Source organism: Lampetra fluviatilis, chromosome 3 (genome assembly GCF_964198595.1).
Source record: "Lampetra fluviatilis chromosome 3, kcLamFluv1.1, whole genome shotgun sequence".
NCBI classification, from domain to species: Eukaryota; Metazoa; Chordata; class Hyperoartia; order Petromyzontiformes; family Petromyzontidae; genus Lampetra; species Lampetra fluviatilis.
In genome coordinates this window covers 31599012-31618027 of record NC_136277.1, presented here as the reverse complement: position 1 = coordinate 31618027, position 19016 = coordinate 31599012, and the positions used below count along the sequence as shown (strand labels likewise).

Sequence of the window (19016 nt, the reverse complement as noted above, 5' to 3'; positions counted from 1 at the left end):
TTATAACATTTGCTACAGGCCCGCACTAGCTTAATCCGGCACTGGATATGAGAGCTAGAATGTGGACGTAAGACAGCAGCGATGCAGTGAAATGAGAGCGATGTATAAGCTGCGATAGAGATGAGAGCTTCGATTTTAGATTTTTCATTATTTTGTGCTCGGTTTAATTGCTCGTTGCGTTTATTCTGATTTGAATTTGAGCTTTTGCCTGTGGCTAGCGCCGCCACTGGGATAGAGAGGGATGTGGGGATGATCCAGACTGCTCCGTGTGCAGGGGTGGTGCGGTGGGAGGGAGGGTGGGAGGTCCGTGGTGGGCTTAGAGGCTGCGGTGATGCTCGGTCTTCGTGCGCTCTGGTGAACAGCCACAGGCCGGAGGAGATAGCTTGGACCCCCGGGTAAGGCTGCGATTCTCTCCCCCCCCCCCCATGCACATCTCAATCTAAATGTCCAGTTTACAGGATATGCTGTGGCTCGCTATGTCCATTGCTTGTGGAACGGCTGAACAAAACAAAAATCAATACCCTCTGTGTTGTGTGCGTCAGAGCTGCGGTCGTGGTGTAACGGTGAGCGTGAGTGGAGCGGTGAGCGCGCAACGCTCCTAACCCGGCTACCCGAGTTCGAATCCCGCTCACGGCCAATACCAGTGACGATTATCTGAACCGGTCCTGGGCCTCCCGTCCCCTAGGTCGACTCAGCCTCAAATGAGTACCTGGTGCGGTGTTGTAAACATCGCCACTGGGGGGAGACAAAGGCGGCCCGGCCGTGGTGCTGGCCACCCCCTAGTGTGCCACGGTGCCCACCTTAATAGGTGCTCGCTAACAGCACTTGCTCCTCCAGTCTATGAAGGCTACACGGGGACATTTGTTTTTGGTGGTGTCGGTGGGCGTGTGGCGTCGTATGCGAGCCGCTGAGTGTGGAATGTCAGCGCAGTGCTGTGTGTGGGTGGCGTCATGGAATTGATGGCGTCTATGAGCGCAAGCAGGGATGCGGGAGATACACCATGTGGATTGTTAAATCTATCTGTGGCGGGCCTTTGAGTGCTTCTGTTATCCCTCGCAATGTGCCGTGAGATATATTTTTTTCCCCCGTTTCGTTTCCTCTGGGTCCCACGGTTTCCTTCCACATACCAAAGATTTTTTTAACGGAATTGGCCAAACATAGGCGATGCTAGAGCATCCTTAAAGGGGCCTTGAGCCTCGGAGGTTTTCATTGATATCCAGCATAAAATATATACTGTAATGTCAGTCCTTAATCCACGCCGGGGTCGCTTTCCCATTCTTCACCACGCTGATCGCTGTGTGTTTGTAAAGATGTGGGGGGCCCAGTACGGGTTCGGACATCACTGGCCACTGATGTTGAGCCATGGCCAGGAATACAACTCAGTTGGCTGGGGTTGCAGCAAAGTGCCACCGCTCCCCCCTTTATGGATAGAGGCCATTATTCACGTACAACTTTGTTTTTCTGCTTGTGCTTGGCATTCTCTTGTGTGTGGTTATTGTTGTGACTTTGGGACAAGTGCTGACTGGAATGAATGCCTTACGAGTGATGTTTGCGTGTATTATCCACTGCATAAATGGGTGGAATATTCCGTGATTCCCGTCGTAACGTGTTATTGTTGCTGATGTTATGGTTAGCTCGTTTCAATAGTAATCGTATTTCTGCAATACACAGTACGGTGTAGTAGTAGTAGTGTGTATAATTAAGGCCCATAAAATCTAGGCCGAGTTTCTCATTGAATATTTTCCCGGGAAACCGATGGATCCTATTTTCCAGAGCTCAGCCTCGGACGACTCCGGCAGAAATGAACCCCCATCAGTGTATAATCGATGTCGCTGGTGGAACGCGAAGTAGATCGATCGATCGGTGGGTTCGAACACTGCGTTTTTAAATGAATTTCATCAGTGTTTGCAGAATGTAGTGCTCTGATCAGTGACAATAAAGTGGCTGGCGTGGACTCGTGAAAATAATTCAAACGGGCCACCCCCGACTCTCATTTCCCGGTGCAGTTGCATCACCTACACACTCGATACGACGCCTCACTGCCTATTAATTAATGATACAGGGGGGAGTGTGATGGCCTGGGCTGTGATTGGGTGATCAATAGTAGGGGGGGGGGTTATGGGTGGTGGGCGAGAGCGAGATTTTAAGGATGGCACGAGGAGCTCGTCCGTTACCATCGCTGGTCGTGGTTGACAGACAGTCGTGGCTTGGTGGCGGCTTTGCTTGTGGCGACGAGCGGCAGTAAGTCGCTGAGAATGTAAGAGGTGGTTGGGAGAGATGGCTGCAATAAAATAACCCTGAATGTGACCGATACCATCGCACTGTATCTGGGAAGCTAAGCAGGTCTGGACTTGCTTCGTGCTTGGATGTATGACTGCCTAGCATTACAAGGTGTTATAGGCTTGGGGGGCCCGTGAGGTGGCCAGGAGATTGCAGTACAGCGATGGTTTCATGAAGTGAAGCTTTGAGTATTACCCCCTCGTTGTGGGGTACTTCCATTTCCTCCAAACCCACGAAGCCAACCATTTATGGAATTAGCCAAGAATGGAAATGCTGGACGGTCCTAAAAAAAAGCACGAGACTCATCGATAAACCCACGTTTTAAGTTCAATGAAGAACATTATTATTTATGGTGGTTTAGTCGTTTGCGTGGATTCGAGTTGTGTTTGAAATTCTGTAAGGGTGTGTGGGAGGTTAATATTGGTTCTCATAGGATGTGGTCGTCTTCTTGGTTCTTTCGGTAAAGTCACGTAGAAGGGAAATAATAAAATAATAAAAATAAAACAATTAAATATTATTATATTATTTGATATTATATTATTATTATATTATTTTATTATGTTTTATTTTTATTATTGTATTATTTCCCTTCTACGTGACTTTACCGAAAGAACCAAGAAGATGAATCCCTGCAGTTACGAAAGCTTTAAATCGAAAGGATGTGGTTAGTTCATAATTGAGTGGTGGTAGAGACACGGAGAGCTGGTGAGTGGTTGGATGGCACCAGGGTTGTGTTTGAGTGATGGTGCTGTGTGCATGTGTGTGGTTGGTCCAGATTCATGCTTGGCATGTGAGGGATGTGTGGAATGTCGCGGCATGGAGGGGAAACACTTGCCAGAAGACCAGGTGCAAAAAAACAGCTTTGTAAATGTTTCTTCTGTGTGTGTTCACTAATAAAGGCATTGTTTACACGTGACTAAGCCTCACTTATTTTGTTGAGGACACAGGCCAGCGGTTGAATAGTATTGAATGGTATATCGTATACGACTCGTTAACTGCATGCTCTTAATTAATTGGGCAACATTTAGTCTGCATGACAAAAACAAATCTATTTTTTTTTCTCTTATCCGTAACCCCAATGGCCTTCCTGGGACCAATCTGTCCATGCAAACAAATGTTTTTAAAAGGAAAAAACAACAACTCTGGACTGGCTTTGACCTGAGTTTTTATCACCAACTTATTCAGGTGTTTTAAGCAAATCCTGTAATGTAATGAGGGTTTTTTCTGTATTGAAATGATTGATTCTGCGTAGTAGGGCTTTAGTTGGACGGCGAATAAATTAAAGGAAAAACAACTTATCAAGAAGTAATCATTGCATGAGCATGCATAGGTTACATAACTGTGCTTATTTTCAGAAGTCGGTGGGTAGCTTTCAGGGAAAAAAAAAAACCACGTTTGCATATTTTCAAACACAAGTGGACTTTCTTTCCTCTGGTTTCCGTCTGAAAGTGTTGGGCAACCCTTTGATCAATTTGGCCAGTTCACCACGCAGCGACACAACCCTATAGCGCAGTTTGGTCCATGTTGGATCTTTTTTAAATTTTGGTCACAGTGCCCTCCGGCACCTTCCTCCTCCCCCACCTCTTCATGACTCCCCACCGTTACAGAAAGACGAATGGACAGAGCGAATGCGATAACATCTTCCGCATTGGTTAGCACGGTTGGATATGCACGGTGCAAAAGAAGTTCATCCATACATACAAAACAAACAAACCTTCAGTGGCATTAAAACGCCGCGCTCACTGCGCATGGCAATTTCGGTTTTGCACTCGGGTTGGGGTTGTGGACCGGAACCCGGACGGTCAGTTGTGCTGGTACATTGCTCTGACGCAGTCTGTCTAAGAACAGAACGAGGAGCATTTCTCCCAAATATCTGGCTGTCGCCTGATGATGCGAGTTGTGATTACTGGTGAAGCGTCGTACTTGAATTGTAACTGTTGTGGGTTTTTTCTCCAACACACCGGTGTGCTGTACGAATAACGAATTGGCACGTTTTGTTAACGTGAGAAACCTTACTAATTGGCTGCGCCGGGTGGAAGCGGGTTTGACAACACATTTATATCTACGCGATCTAACCCAAAATTTCTCTATTATGGACAACGTATGTATTTATGTTGAGTTTCTTTCTCACCGTACGTAGCCAACCGTGCAAATCAGAGGCTGCGGGACCTCGTCGCACAAGTTCTAAGACACACGAACTGCATCGGTTCACTGGCAGCCAATCGGCCACCTTAAGAAGGCAGCTTCACCAACAAGCCAGGCTGAGTCAAGCGTTCCCTTCTGAGAGGGCGCGTCATTGCCAGTCACGCAGAGGGAGAGGTGGTGGTGGTTGGTCGTGGGGGAGAACAATCTTAGGTGACATCATGGGCCCGTCACTGTATACTGTGCCGCAATGCAACCCGCAGAGATTACCAAAGCTCTGTTGTTTTAATGGGGTGGAACTCCACGCGTTCGTCAATAACGCCGCTTTAAAAGAATGCGCACAACACAGGCGATGGCTTCGCGCATTGGTCCGTCCATTCGTTTGTATCTGCGCTCTGAAGAAAGGTCAGGGCGTGTCGAATATATATTGCTGATTGTGTTTTGTGCACCACTGCCGATGCAGTAGCAGCAGCACCAAAATAACGTTTCAATGCAACGTCTGTTGCCAGAAACGGGGCTAGGAGGAGACTCCGAGGGCTGGGCAGGGACACGGGGAACACACAATGCACGTTCCAATAATGCACAAGGAGAATAGAGTGTGCACTCTTGATATGTGTACAGCCCTTTGTCAATCTGCTGCTGGATAAAGGCCTCCTCACGCTGTGATGGACACGGGGGGGGGGGGTGTTTGGCCATACTTCATCACGCCGGTCAGTGTGGGTTGTCGTAGCCAGGGATGAGACCGGGGGACAGTTCAGATATCACTCGTCGCTGACATGAGCCAGGGGACATCAAAATCAGGTCACAAGGATTATTGGACTGTGTGCCAACCCGTGCCACTGCTCCAATCACCTCCGCCCGCCCGCCCGCCCCACCTCAACAACTCGGATGCGGTGTGTGAACCCCTCCAGTGGCAGATGAATTGGTATTCGTCTCAGGGATTTGCGCAGTTCAATGAAAGCGTGTACACGCCACTGGTCGTGCCATTGAAAAATAACTTCTCATCTTAGCGAGGCCTTACCCAAAGTAAAGGGACTACCCTGACGGGCGCTTTTTAAATGTTGCATTGTGCTATCCGCACTGGCGTACATTCATACACGCAGTCGCACAGCATTTGGCACACATTAAAAACAACGATTTCACAAACGACGCTCTTTTCATGCAGCTTCCTGTCAGTATACATCAAATATCAGTGCACGCTCATTGAAACTACACAGGATACCATTTATTCATAAATGCCGTGCTGTAATTATTAATAACCTATTGTAATCAACAATACATTTGTGATAATAGCAATGGTTTTTCTCGAGTCATCCATTAAAGTTTGGTTTCATGCATCACATGTACAGTGCGGCACATGTGCTGCGTATACAACATTAATATTATTCGGCGGCGTTACATTTTTTTTCCCGGCGTAGATCCGCGGCTGCTTTATTTGCATCTCGTTTCGAAATTTTGACGAGCAAATTGTTCGGTGGCACCTCCTTTTGTTCTCGAACCGTCAAATTAATGAACCCCGTTCACATTTTTGGCCTTGCTGCGCTGGTCACCGATTGGAGGAATTAACGAGCTCGCCTTTGTCTCTCCGTGAGCTCATGTGACGCTTTCACGGCATCAATAATGCACGCCCTCTGGCAATGCGCACGCACACACGCACAAGCTCTCGCTACACTGCACATTTCTCCAGAGACGGCTGGGTACTCGTGGCTACCCCCACTACCATCATCACCGTCCCCATCATGAGAGGCCCCCTTTTTTTTGTAAAGCACCGCCATCAACACACCAGGCATCTGATGGCCAAACCTTACGGCTGCTTCACATTGCATTGTCTCCGCTCCGTCAATACAGGACCTTCTTTGGGAAAAAATAAAACCTAAACAGGTTTGCTTCTTGTTATCTGCTGCTGCTGCTGTTGATGCTGTCCTAATGGTCTTGATTAGTCTGTGGGCTCCAGCCATCCGTGCTGCTGACTCCCTGGTCAAGTCCGAGACTCATAACCGTCCTCCTCTCAGCTGCCTCTGACTGTCTGTGACTGCCTGGCTCCCATGTATTATGTGATAAAAATGACACCTTACTTATGCACATACAAATAGAATATCTCGCTTTCATCCCAGGCATGCACATTGCACTTTTCTTACAGCATGCAGAGATGCGGTTGCATAGACGCCTTCAATAAACCCCACGATGAATCCCAATCATAATTGCGGTGTGAAAATGAAAAGATGGGATGTGATTGATTCAATCTCGAGTCCGATCACTCGTATTATTGTTGTTGTTGTTTACTTTTGATCACTGTCAACCAAAACAGATTGCATTTTGTACCTGGAATTAAATGCTCATATGTGCTGACCCAATATACAGTACCGGCATTGCTTGATTACATCAGGAAAATAGGTGGAGGATGTATGGCACCATTTGGCTTTTTGGGTACGCAACCTAACCCAACAAGCAATTATGGATCAAAATAGATTTGATTTTATGCAATGAAAAAAACCCATCCTAAAATTGTCGAAACGTACAGATTACATGCGTGTGCCAACGGCGTTTGTATATGTCTCTGCGTAATTTGTGGGACAGCATTAATAAATGGAGCATATACTTTATATGTGCTATAAATGCACATTTTAAAAACAATATTGCGTGTGAATAGTTGCGTATACTGCAGTGCTATTTTTACGCGAGGTTTTGCATCTAGATTTCGTCACAAGTAGATGGCATTCCATGTACTGCATGACCAGACAATATATGCTGCATTCATTTGGCACTCTAATTAAACATCATACATGCTGTGGTATTAAATACAACGATTGTGAGCAGTGTAAGGAATATTCCGTGAATACACTTAAAATAAAATATTGTTGATGAAATGCCTTTTAATTTTCGTAATCAGCAGCACCATCAGCATCATCATCATCAGCAGCCATTGTCTATCCACTGCTAGATGAAGAGCTCCCTGCATGTGCCATTTTCATTCGGTGTTGTTAACATTTTTCTCACCGTACAGCATCACCACGGCAGCCATTTTACAAGCTATATTGGAATCACCCTGGTCGCCGCCCCTTTCAGCATCCTCACCCCTTCCCTCCCTGCCTGCCCCGCTCACTCCCATCCTCCTCTCCATCCCTGCCTCCCTCCCTCACTCCCTGCCCGCCTGCCCCATCCAATGCGCGTGCAGCGCAGAGGGATCGGATCAGATGCTCCTGCGTCCCTCTGGAGGTGATGTCAGGCGAGGGCTGCAGGATGAATCACCGCTGAGGGAGCCAGCTGTGCGCGTGCGAGGGAGAAGAGGAGCGAACGAGCGAGCGGCCGAGCGGGGAGTGCGCGTCGTTCTCCGCAGTGTCCGTGAGCGGTGCGTCACCCAATCGAACGCCGGCGGCGGCGGCGGTGGCGGCGGTGGCCTGGGTTGTTCTAGAAAATGGGACGGTGCGGTGTGAGCCTACGCCGTGCGTCGCGACCAAGGTCTGGTGCCGGCACGGGGGGCGGGGGTCTGCTGCGAGGAGTAAGGATGCCGCATTGTACAGTACAGTATTGCCCATCTCTCAATGTTTTGCTTTGTGGGTGTGCTTAGAAAAAAAATGTATTCTCACAAAAGAGATGGGGGAAGAGAACGCTGCATAACTGAGCGAATTTGCGTGATGGAATAAAGGGGCGGGTGCGGCGAACATCGCTGTGCCACACGGAGGCAGGCGCCGGTCGTTCCCTTTAAACCGCCGCTCCGAGATGGATGCGCGTCGGCAACGATTTTGCCGACACCGTTCATCTGCGGGGAAGGAGCGAGATGCCGAGCGAGGCCGTGATGACAGTCTCCGATGTGACGCAGCTGCGCTCTGGGCTTGGGATGAATGCCCGCTTGCGGAGAAACCGGCACGTAACGTTTTCATGCGTTTTTTTGTTGCGCTGGAGGGCTGAGGTTAGAGTACGTTCGTACGGCCAGATTTTGGCAACGAATTTTCGTGTAATTTCCGATCCAGCACCCACCCAACGTTCAGGACCTTCCATAAAGAATAGCGGTCAGAGGCAGGAGGAAAGCGTAAGTAAAGGAAAGGGATGTAGCTTACATTGTTACGTGTCTTCCTGCTACAGCGTAACGAGCACATCCCTTATGTAAGTGAGCCAAAAGCCTCCAGAGACAAGTCACTTTGACAACGGAGACCTGGGTAATTTCAGTACAGTTGAGATATTGTGTTCACAACAAGCATGATAAACCTATGTGTAGTACAGCAACACGTAAAATTACGTTTCAACTCGATCTTAAAGCTGCCCTGCTATGCCAATCGTCCGTTTTATCGTGTGCCGCACGGTTTTATTCGGGGAGGCAGGCGATGATCGGCGTTCGTGTCATCGTCTGTGGATCTGTTTGGACTTGCGCCACATTCAAGAAGCTGCGCTCTCTCATCGTCTTCGTCATGGTGATGTGGCTATTTAAAATTCATTGTTCACATATTCAAATTTTGCTCACGCAGCCTTGAAGGCAAGCGTGTCTTACACTGTCAGTCATGTGCGTTTGTTTTTGTGGCATTAATGCAGTCCGTGACTTCACGGGAAATGACGGTTTTGTGACCGCGAAAGCCAAGATTATCGGCGGGGAGCTCCGACAAATAAAACTCAGCGGCAGCTGGGAAATCTGCGAGCCATGGTTCACGTTAAACATAACGCAGACTGCAGTGCACGCGTGGCTTTGTTGCCTGGCTCATGAATGCGATGCCCGCCAAAGCCCCAAAGACCGTGTCAAAAAAATGCGCATCCAGCGCACGTTACGATGGAAGTTTTCGCTTACGTCAACGGTGTACGAGCGCTTCATAACGCTCGGAAGCACAAGCTGCCTCTGATGTCTCCGAGCGCATTCCATCGTGCCGTACGCAACTGTACTTCGCTTTGAGTGCGCGTGAGCAGTTTGGCCTTGACACTGACAAAGAATTCCAAACATCTCTCTTTGGCAGAGTGAGACCCAACCACCCCCCATTGCAGAGAACATCCTAAAATGTCACGAATCATAGCTTATTTCTCTGGGGTTCACTTTATACTCGCAAACAATTTTTGAGGAGTTGGCGACGATGCTCGTGAGTTTGTAACGGTAAGCCTGAGACTTGACCCTAAACCGCGGGTGTGACAACATTCGCGGCAAGGCTTTGTGCTCTTCCCGCACTCAAGCTCCTCGCCGGCGTTGTGCCCTGCGCTTCGTCGTGGGCTGTGGTTTCATAGGCCGCGTCATCACGGGACACGCTTCAGAAGAGATGTCGCGCCTGTGCCTCTCCCACAAGCTTCGTTATCGCTCTTTGCGGTTGCGAGCTATGTGCGGGACAAAAATACACTGTCTCGCATCCCTCTTGATGCGTTGATGGGCCGTGCTGCATGCTGTTCGGCATGATGTCCGACGTTTCGCCCATTGTGCTTAGAGATTCTTCAGGAAATGAACAAGAGATGGCACAACTTGACAAGACATTGCCGAGGCGTACCGCAGAACTGCGAAAACTTACTGACAGCAACGATTGATTTTCAGTGATCGTGAATTGCTTTGTTTTGATTTCTATGTGGTATTGTCGACTAATACAAAGCTACGTAGTCAGAGGGGGGCAGTGGACCAAAATACATTGTTGAGCTGTACTCTGCTCAAATGTTTATGCTTCCCACCTCTTCACTGAGCTGGACTGACCAGCCTGGCAAAGTACAACCTGCACGGCATGGGGAGGCCCTCATCCAGCAGCGGATCGACAAAAGAGCTGCACGTGATTTGTATCAGCAGGGCTGATAAAAGTCGACCTCCGTGGTTGTACGAAGAACACGTAGGAAATCACGTATAGGGGACAAATATTTTTGCCCTTATTGTTTCAGCCTTCCAATGTGAAAACACAGCGATTACGTTGACAAAATCTGCAACTGCCATTGCTTTGTGTGAACGCATTTTAAAGCATTTTGCCAACTCGTGCTTGTTCCGCTCTCTCGTTCCAGGCCAAAATGTGAACGCCGCCATACAGAGTCGGCAAACACGAGGCTCCCGTAGTCATGTCATCACAAGTCTGCGTAAAGGAATCCTCTTCCACCAAACGATGAGGGCCGATTCTCCTTGACCTGGCCGAAAACCACTCGGGAGCCGGGAGCCTCTCAACCGTAGAGGGCGAAGACCGAGAAAGTTTGTGCGGCCCACGCGGCGTGGAATGGCCAGCCCGCCGAAACTCACCGGAGAGACGCTGATCGTCCACCACATCCCGCTCGTTCACTGCCAGGTGCCAGCCGTCCGCGCGCAGGGCATCATGGGAAAGCGTGCCGCCCCCTTCAGCCTCACGTCAGACCTGGGCAGCCAGGGGTCCGTGTCTCTCTCGGGCAGCAGAACCAACAGCAGCAGCAACAGCAGCAGCAACAACAGCAACAGCAGCAGCAACAACAGCACGAACAACGGCGACAGCGGACGCGTGCGGGGGCGGGAGAAGGCCGGGCTGTCCTCTCCGTGCTCTACGGCCGTCGCCTCGCTGCCCGACGGAACGGCCCATGTCCAGGACCAGGACTCCCCGAGGCTCTCGGGACCCTGCGGCGCCGTCGTCCAGAACGACCCTCGGCACACGCAGCAGTCCTCCTTCCACCTCCACAACAACAAAAACCGGTGCATGACGCGGTGGAGGTCGCTGAGCTCGCAGCTCGAGGGAGGGTGCGGCGTGACGATCGCCGCCGACGGCCAGGTGACGAACACGAACAGCAGGGCGAGGTCGCAGGTCACGGGCAACGGCCGGGCGGGAAATCGCTTCAACAGGGCCTCGTCGTGCCCCGACGGCCACAACGGCAACAACGTGAGGTTCAAGCGGCTGTCGCTGCAGTGCCAGGGGAAGGGCCTGTCCATCGTGAGAGACATCGACAATGCCGACGTGGGAGGCTACCGCAGCAGGAGCGGCTTGACCAACGAGTTGCTGAGGGAGGCGGAGGAGATGCTCGACAACTGTAACGAGAGCGGAGCGGAGGACGACGCGCCCGTCGAGGGCTTTGGGATCAGCGGCGGCGGCGGCGGCACGCGCCGCGATCCGGCGGGGCGCGGCTCCCGATCGGCGCGCACGCACGACAACGACGATGGGGGGTGCGACGGCAATTACGGCGGCGACGACGTGGATTGCGAGCGAAATGGCTACGCCAGCCTGGGCGACGCCAACTACGAGTACTGCGAGAACGACGGGCCGCACGGCGGGGGCTGCGGCGGCTGCGGCGAGTACGAGTGCAGCATGTGCAGCACGCGCATCAGCAATGGCAGCGCGCGCACCGAGCTGAGCGACTTCGGCGGGGACGCGCCGGGCGGCCGCCGCGACGTCGACAAGGGGAGCGACGGGGACGTGGGCCAGGCCCCCACGGGCTCCTCCTCCTCCATGCAGTGGAGCCCCCTGGAGAGCGAGTCCTTCTACCTGGACCTGCACAGCTCTCCGTGCGGCTCCCAGCGCACCGGCGGCGGCGGCGGCAGCAGCAGCAGCAGCCCCTCGGAGCCGTTCACCGTGTGCGTCGACCGCGAGCTCCGCTCGGCGTCGGCGCTCGACTACAACGCGGGCGCCGACTCCGACGGCAACTTGCGCGGCACGGGCGACCGCGCCGCCGTCGCGCCCGGTGGACTCGGCGCGGGCGGGGGGGGAGGCGCCGGGCGCGCCGTCGAGGAATCGGCCGCCGACGATGACGACGGCCTCGGCGTCGGCCGCGCGAGCGCAGCGGCCGGAGGGCGCGACTCGCCCCTGCCGGGGGCGAGCGGGTCGCGGGGAGAGGCGCGCCTGGTGCAGGCCATGCAGAACTACTACCGGCTGGTCACGGTGGACCTGTCCACGCAGTCGACGCCGTCGCACACGGCCGTGTGCTCGTCGGCCGAAAGCAGCGCCTCGTCCGAGGGGCCCGGCGGTGCCGCCTTCGGCCCGGCCGAGGCGTCCACGGAGTACTACTTGTTCGACAGGCCGCATGCCGGCGGAGAGGGGGCGACTCTCGTGGACGAGGTCGGCGGCCGCCGCTCCCGCACGTTGCCTGCCCTCGCGAGAGGACGATTCGGGGATGTCGAGAGAGATGGTGGTGAGAGCCCGGTGGGGGTGCAGCAGCAGCAGCAGCAGTCTGAGGAGGAAGCGTCCGGCTGGCGAGCTGGCGCGGAGGCAAGCGGCAAAGTCGCGGAGCGCGAGGTGGCGGCGAGCGATGAGAATCCGGTGTTGGATTCGATGGATTTTGCGAGCTGGGCCGAGAGGTTCAAGACGCACCCACACGAGAGGGACGACAGCCTGGGCGAAGGTTTGAGATGTCGGGAGTCTCCGAAAGACCCCTCGCTTAAGACTCCAACGAGGGACGATGAAAGTCAAATGTTAGAGTTGACCACCTGGTCTTTCCGAAGCAAGACCTCCATCGAGAGTAGGCAGGAGTCCTTGACCGACAGTCCGCAGTCTTCCAACGGTGCTTACAGAGAGGGCGAGAAGGACGAAGACATGCCGAGGGGTTTTGACATCCGGCCTTACAAACACGTCTGTGGGCTCAACACGTGCCACAGCTTCCCGCAGCACATCACGCCCTCGCTGAGGCAGCGCTCGAAGAGCTACGACCAGAGCCTGGGCCGCAAGCCGCTGCAGGGCATCGTCTCCTTCAACCGCCTGCTCAGCTGCCCCAGCGAGCTGAGCCAGGGCCCTGCGTCGCAGCAGGCCACGCCGCAGAAGCGTGTCACCTCTTTCGCCAAGATCGCTCAGAGCCGCAAGAAGGGAGGCGGCCCGTCGCCACCGCCGCCGCCGCCACAGTGCCGGCACGGCGACCTGGCGTCGATGCAGATCACGCCGATCGACGAGCGCTCGAGCCTCGGGAACGGACCCTACGATTCGGTCGGAAGCGCATGCCGTGCCACCAACGAAGCGGCAGGCGGTGCCCTCGACGGCTCCCCCGGTGTCGGCCGATCCCTGTCCCGGAGGTCGAACCCCTTCCAGAGCGAGCCGAATCTCCCGCAGAGCAGCGGCGGCGGTAAAGTCCCCTCCTCCGCGAGCTTCACGCTGAACGGCAGAGCCGTCCCCGAGTACCTCCAGACGTGGAGCCCCTCGCCCCCCTACGCGTGTCCCGCGGACAACACGACGGGCGGCGACGGAGCCCGCAGCGGCGGCGAGGAGGACGGTGGCGGCGGCGCTCTGCCCAAGGGAAGGAGAGAGGAGGCGGCGGCGCGGGCGGGCGCGAGCGTTGGCACGCGGGGAGAGGTGTGCGGCGAATGTGCCGACGGCCAGAGAAGAGACGCGGACGTGATGGGCGCTTCCGGCGGTGGGCGTTCGTGGGCATTACGGGAAGGTCACGGGACTGCAGGTGAGGTCGTGCCCTGAATCGCACAAAAAAACAGCAGCTTCAGGTGCATGCCACGTCGTCATGATGATGAATTTGGTTTGTATATTAATGATTACACTTACGATGCTTACATGCAATTGAGAATGGGGTATTTTGAATTAATATGCGTTGCATACAGTTGGTGTTGCATACAGTTGGTGTATGCAGCAGCTGCAGTGGCCAGATACACATTCAATACAATGGTAAATAAGAATCTATCGAATTGTGACCCTGAATCATGAAACTTGATATTGTCTGTATACAGCACACACAGGTCAGAGCCCATTTAGGCAACAAATCTCTGTGCAAGGGACATCTGGGAACAGCCGTAGATGAATCTAGACGGTGACAAATGCGAGACCATTTGTTATCTATATCAGGTTGTTTTCACCGCCACGAATGGCCACTGTGAGTCTCCCAGAGTAGACATGGCCACCCCGAACAGCTGCCAAAATACAGCCGCGTCGGCATTGCTGTTCTCTGCCACTGCTACATAACCGGCGCACGGTCTAGACGTCCCGCACGTCAACTATAATATTAACAATCATTAAATGCTGAAGTGTAATCATTTGGCCCCCTCGCGGTTCAATAAACTCAGAATTCGGGGCGGCGATTCGAGAAGTAGTGCTGTTGTCAACATTGTGGAGAATATAGTGCTAGTGGCTGCAAGGGGTCACATAAATGAGAGTAATTGCATGCACCGTATACGAATCGAAAATAAATCACGTGCACAATTGAATGTCTACATTGTGAGGTTTAAAATGAACTTCAATTGATGAATCGATGCACTATTACACGCCTATAAAATACAACATGTGGGAACAAAAATATATTTGTTGTTATCCTGTTTAACTCAATAATTCTGCAATGAACGTACAGCTGTGTTCATTCAACAAACGCACACCAGTACGGTATTTCATTCCCCCAATAAATGTCATTAATGCGTGAACACACGTGAAAGACATGGAGCGGCGTATGACCCGGCTACCTTGGCTGACAAGGTAACTGGCACTTAACGCAACTAATGGCCCTTCCGTGGGCCACCCTCTGAATGCTAAATTGTGACTTCAATTACACCCAGTGGCCTCGCCACTCAGAAAAGCAACGGTTTTTGTTTGCGTCTCACTGGACTCGCAGCGTTCTCCCTCGTGAGCGTTGACAAGCGTTAACAAAAAAAAACTGCGAACGCTAAAAATTATCTTCGCCTAACAGCATTTCCCCCCAGAATTCCTGGCACAGGGCGGATAAGAGTCTGTAAGCGAGAAGAAGTTTAGTAAAATAAACAAAATCCGCGTATTTGTGAATTGTGCGAGGTTCGGACATGTCTTTTACACACACGCGCGATGACATTCAAGGACGTGAGCAAGGCGTGTTAGAAAAGTACATTTTACATCCCGTGGGAATCTGGAAAGTCAGTTTGGTTGGGGGGAAACGTGACGGGCGTGATGGGAATGGTTTGTGGGCTGGACTGTCGCCAGCATCGTTCGTCTCACACCAGAAGAAGAATAAGAAAAGCAACCTCTCTCTCTCAGATGTCAGTGACCGTGGTGGCAGCAGCGGTGTCTAAACAAAGGCAGGAAATACTTCACACCCTCGACATTAACGAACACTGCCCCTTGTGCGCCTCATTTATTTATTATTTTGCCCTTCTACAAAGATCTCCGTAAGCCTCGGCTGTCTCTTGTGCGCGCTAAAATGAATGTTTTGTGCCGACCGACTGCTTGCAGGCTGAAACTGTGGTGCAATGTAAGGCAAATTAACAAAATCACGTGGAACGCGTCCGATCTGAGCAGCAGCAGATCTATGGAGCTAAGCAGGTTTGAGCCTGGGATAGTGCTTGCGTAGGCAACCACCGTGCCGAACAGATGTTGTAGACTGCTGGACTATGTTGGGCGCAGCAGAGGGCAGTGCAGAAATATTCGTTGTTGTATTTGACTTCGATGCTTTCCACATACGTTCCCTGCCTCCACCAACGCATACTGACCAACTTTGGTGAAGTATGGTCAAATAACGCACACACGCCCTGCACGGCTTGCAGAGGCCCTCATCCAGCAGTGGATTGACAAAGGGCAGCACTGTCGACATTGACCACTTTAAAGGACAGAGACAGCAGAATGAAGTTAAGACGACTGGAACTCACGTTAGGAAATATAATTGTATAATGTATGCATTGCAAAGAGACTTTACAATAATTATAAAAGATGAAAATGTGTTTTTTTTTGGATGATAATAATAGATGTAACATGTGCGCTTGACAAACGCCATCTGAGGATGAAACCACGTGGGCAGTGCGGCACAGTGTTGGCTGCACCCACACACTGGCGCTCTCTCCCTTTGTGTGTTTTTATTCTGCTCTGCCCTTGAGATTTGCGGTCTCCCATCATCGCGTGTGCCACTGCTCCCAACCTCTCTCTCTCTGTGTCCAATAGCAGTGTTCCCAATGGAACGGACAAAACCTCTTTAATTCGATGAATACAGTCCTATTTAGTCACAAGCTCCATTTGCGGGTCTTAACAAATGAGACGCATTTAGTCACTCGTTTGCATGCACTTGGACAGCCCTGTTGTGGTCCACTCACTGCTGGATATACTACTGTATAGTAAAGTCACGTAGAAGGGAAGTAATAAAATAATAAAAATAAAACATAATAAAAATTATTGTTATTTTTATTATGGAATTTTTTTATTATTTTCATTATGAAAAAATAAATTATTATTACGTGACTTTACCGAAAGAACCAAGAAGATGAATCCCTGCAGTCAAGCTTTAAATCGAAATTTACTGTATAGTAATTGACCAAAAATATCATGTAAATTTAGAGTTTGCATGCCTTTCTCTCCCCTCCGTGGTCGCGTGGATTTTTTTCTGGGTCCTCCGGTTTTTCCCTCCACATTTAGGATCAACATCATGCGGTTAGAGTAGTTGGCCGCGATGAATTTCCATGTGATAAGCCGCATTGTTTAGCTATCGTTAATAATAGCTCAGTGGGCCTTACCTGGTAAAATGAAAAAAAATGGTTGTGTAGTTTTCGTAATTACTGTACAGTATTCAATCGAATAGAGTATGCAGTACGTAAGCAACAAATCGCCCCCTACTACTGCGAAAACTTGGCAGGACCCTCCTGAGAAGTAGTCTTGAGACTCTCGCAGGTAAACAGGCACAATATATATACATTGTAAGATCATCCTGAAAAATAGCCTAAACACTCAGTGAGCCTTTCATGGATCAATAAAACAATAATAATCTTAATTTACAACCATATTGGGGACGAGGTTCTTTGTCGAAACTTCACCACGTTGGCCAGTGCAGGTTGGCGAAAGTGCGGAGCATAGACGTGGGATCGTAGAAGTACGGTCCAATGAAGTATGTTTTTCTTCACTGCCCTCAACGTAGCCCAACAGACGATAACGACCTTGCAATCCAGCAAGCGGGCTTCCGATAGGCGGTCCGTGCAAATAGTGGTTTTAGCATTTGTCTCATCGTTGTCGGATGATCTATATGCAATGCTGGATTGAAAGCCTCCCCAAAGCCGCCCACCAGAATCAGAAACTTTGTTTCGACCGAAGGAGGAATCCGATGAGCTATGAAGCTCTTTTCCGCAGATTTGGCGGGTCACCGTCCATCAGGGTCACGCGATGCGTGACCCCCATTACTCTCGACCACCGGCCCACCCCTCCGCTCGAGTAACGCGCCCTGCCCCTGTGGCCCCCCATTCTCTCGTCAGTTCATATCGGTGTCATTCATCACTTGCGCGCATTCGCCCAGACATCAGGAAAACGTGCATTCCGTAACTTTACACAAGGCGTTGGGCCAAGTTGGGCCTAATTGACCCCAACATGGTTGACCTTTAATGGGGGCACGCTTACGGGCAGACGCATGGAGGTTCAATTTCATGAAAGGAAAACTACACAACTCAAAATTATGAAATCGAATCAAACGCTTCAATTGAAAACCTCTCGGATGCGAAGAGATATATACATACACAGGGTGCTTCAGCAATGTGTTAACACTTATATATATCTTTTTAATAGAAAAGTACGAATACACTGTAACATGATAACAAATGTAATGTTAATAGTTTCAAAAAGCCTCCACTTTAACGCCATCATTGTCAACACGTGCCTGGAATCTTCTCCAGGTGGTCTCCAGAGCCCGGAGACACATTTCTTGTGATATCGTTGCCAATTCTCAGAAGTGTTAACATTGTTTTGAAGCACCCTGCGTATGTGTGTATATATATGAAGGAAATAAAACCCTTCAATCTGGCAACACCGACTCAACGAGGAAGCAGTCCGGGCCGTGCCGGATGTGTGGTGGGAAATGTGGGGTGTGTGGTGAAGTCGCCAGGGGCGTGCGCTGCGTGGAGAGGGGAAAACAGGGGCGGTGGAGCGGCCAGAGAGGTATTAACAGCATACGAGCTGCTGCTGTGTGTGTGTGTGTGCGGTGTGTGTGTGTGTGGTGTGTGTGTGGTGTGGGGTGTCTGTGCGGTGTGTGTGCGCTGTGTGTGTGTGGTGTGTGTGTGGTGTGGGGTGTCTGTGCGGTGTGTGTGCGCGGTGTGTGTGCGCGCCGTGTGTGTGGGGTGTGGTGCGTGTGGGGTGTGGTGTGTGTGTGCGCGGTGTGTGTGTGCGCGGTGTGTGTGTGTGCGCGGTGTGTGTGTGTGCGCGGTGTGTGTGTGTGCGCGGTGTGTGTGTGTGCGCGGTGTGTGTGTGTGCGCGGTGTGTGTGTGTGCGCGGTGTGTGTGTGTGCGCGGTGTGTGTGTGTGCGCGGTGTGTGTGTGTGCGCGGTGTGTGTGTGTGCGCGGTGTGTGTGTGTGCGCGGTGTGTGTGTGTGCGCGGTGTGTGTGTGTGCGCGGTGTGTGTGTGTGCGCGGTGTGTGTGTGTGCGCGGTGTGTGTGTGTGCGCGGTGTGTGTGTGTGCGCGGTGTGTGTGTGCGCGGTGTGTGTGTGTGCGCGGTGTGTGTGTGTGCGCGGTGTGTGTGTGTGCGCGGTGTGTGTGTGTGCGCGGTGTGTGTGTGTGCGCGGTGTGTGTGTGTGCGCGGTGTGTGTGTGTGCGCGGTGTGTGTGTGTGCGCGGTGTGTGTGTGTGCGCGGTGTGTGTGTGTGCGCGGTGTGTGTGTGTGCGCGGTGTGTGTGTGTGCGCGGTGTGTGTGTGTGCGCGGTGTGTGTGTGTGCGCGGTGTGTGTGTGTGCGCGGTGTGTGTGTGTGCGCGGTGTGTGTGTGTGCGCGGTGTGTGTGTGTGCGCGGTGTGTGTGTGTGCGCGGTGTGTGTGTGTGCGCGGTGTGTGTGTGTGCGCGGTGTGTGTG

The 19016-nt window shown here is 51.9% G+C and overlaps 1 protein-coding gene across 3 annotated transcripts in view; it reads left to right on the top strand.

Annotated features, from left to right (window-relative positions):
* Nucleotides 1–304: 304 nt before the first annotated feature.
* LOC144931008 (uncharacterized) overlaps nucleotides 305–19016 on the top strand; it is a 39616-nt gene continuing 20904 nt past the window's right edge. Inside the window, exons 1-3 of one of the 3 annotated variants that reach the window (XM_078854866.1) lie at nucleotides 305–395; nucleotides 7598–7771; nucleotides 10372–13698. In XM_078854866.1, the coding sequence (XP_078710992.1) occupies nucleotides 10578–13698 (3121 nt within the window). In that variant the 5' untranslated portion in view covers nucleotides 305–395; nucleotides 7598–7771; nucleotides 10372–10577. The other 2 variants (XM_078854867.1, XM_078854868.1) reach the window with 2 other exon arrangements.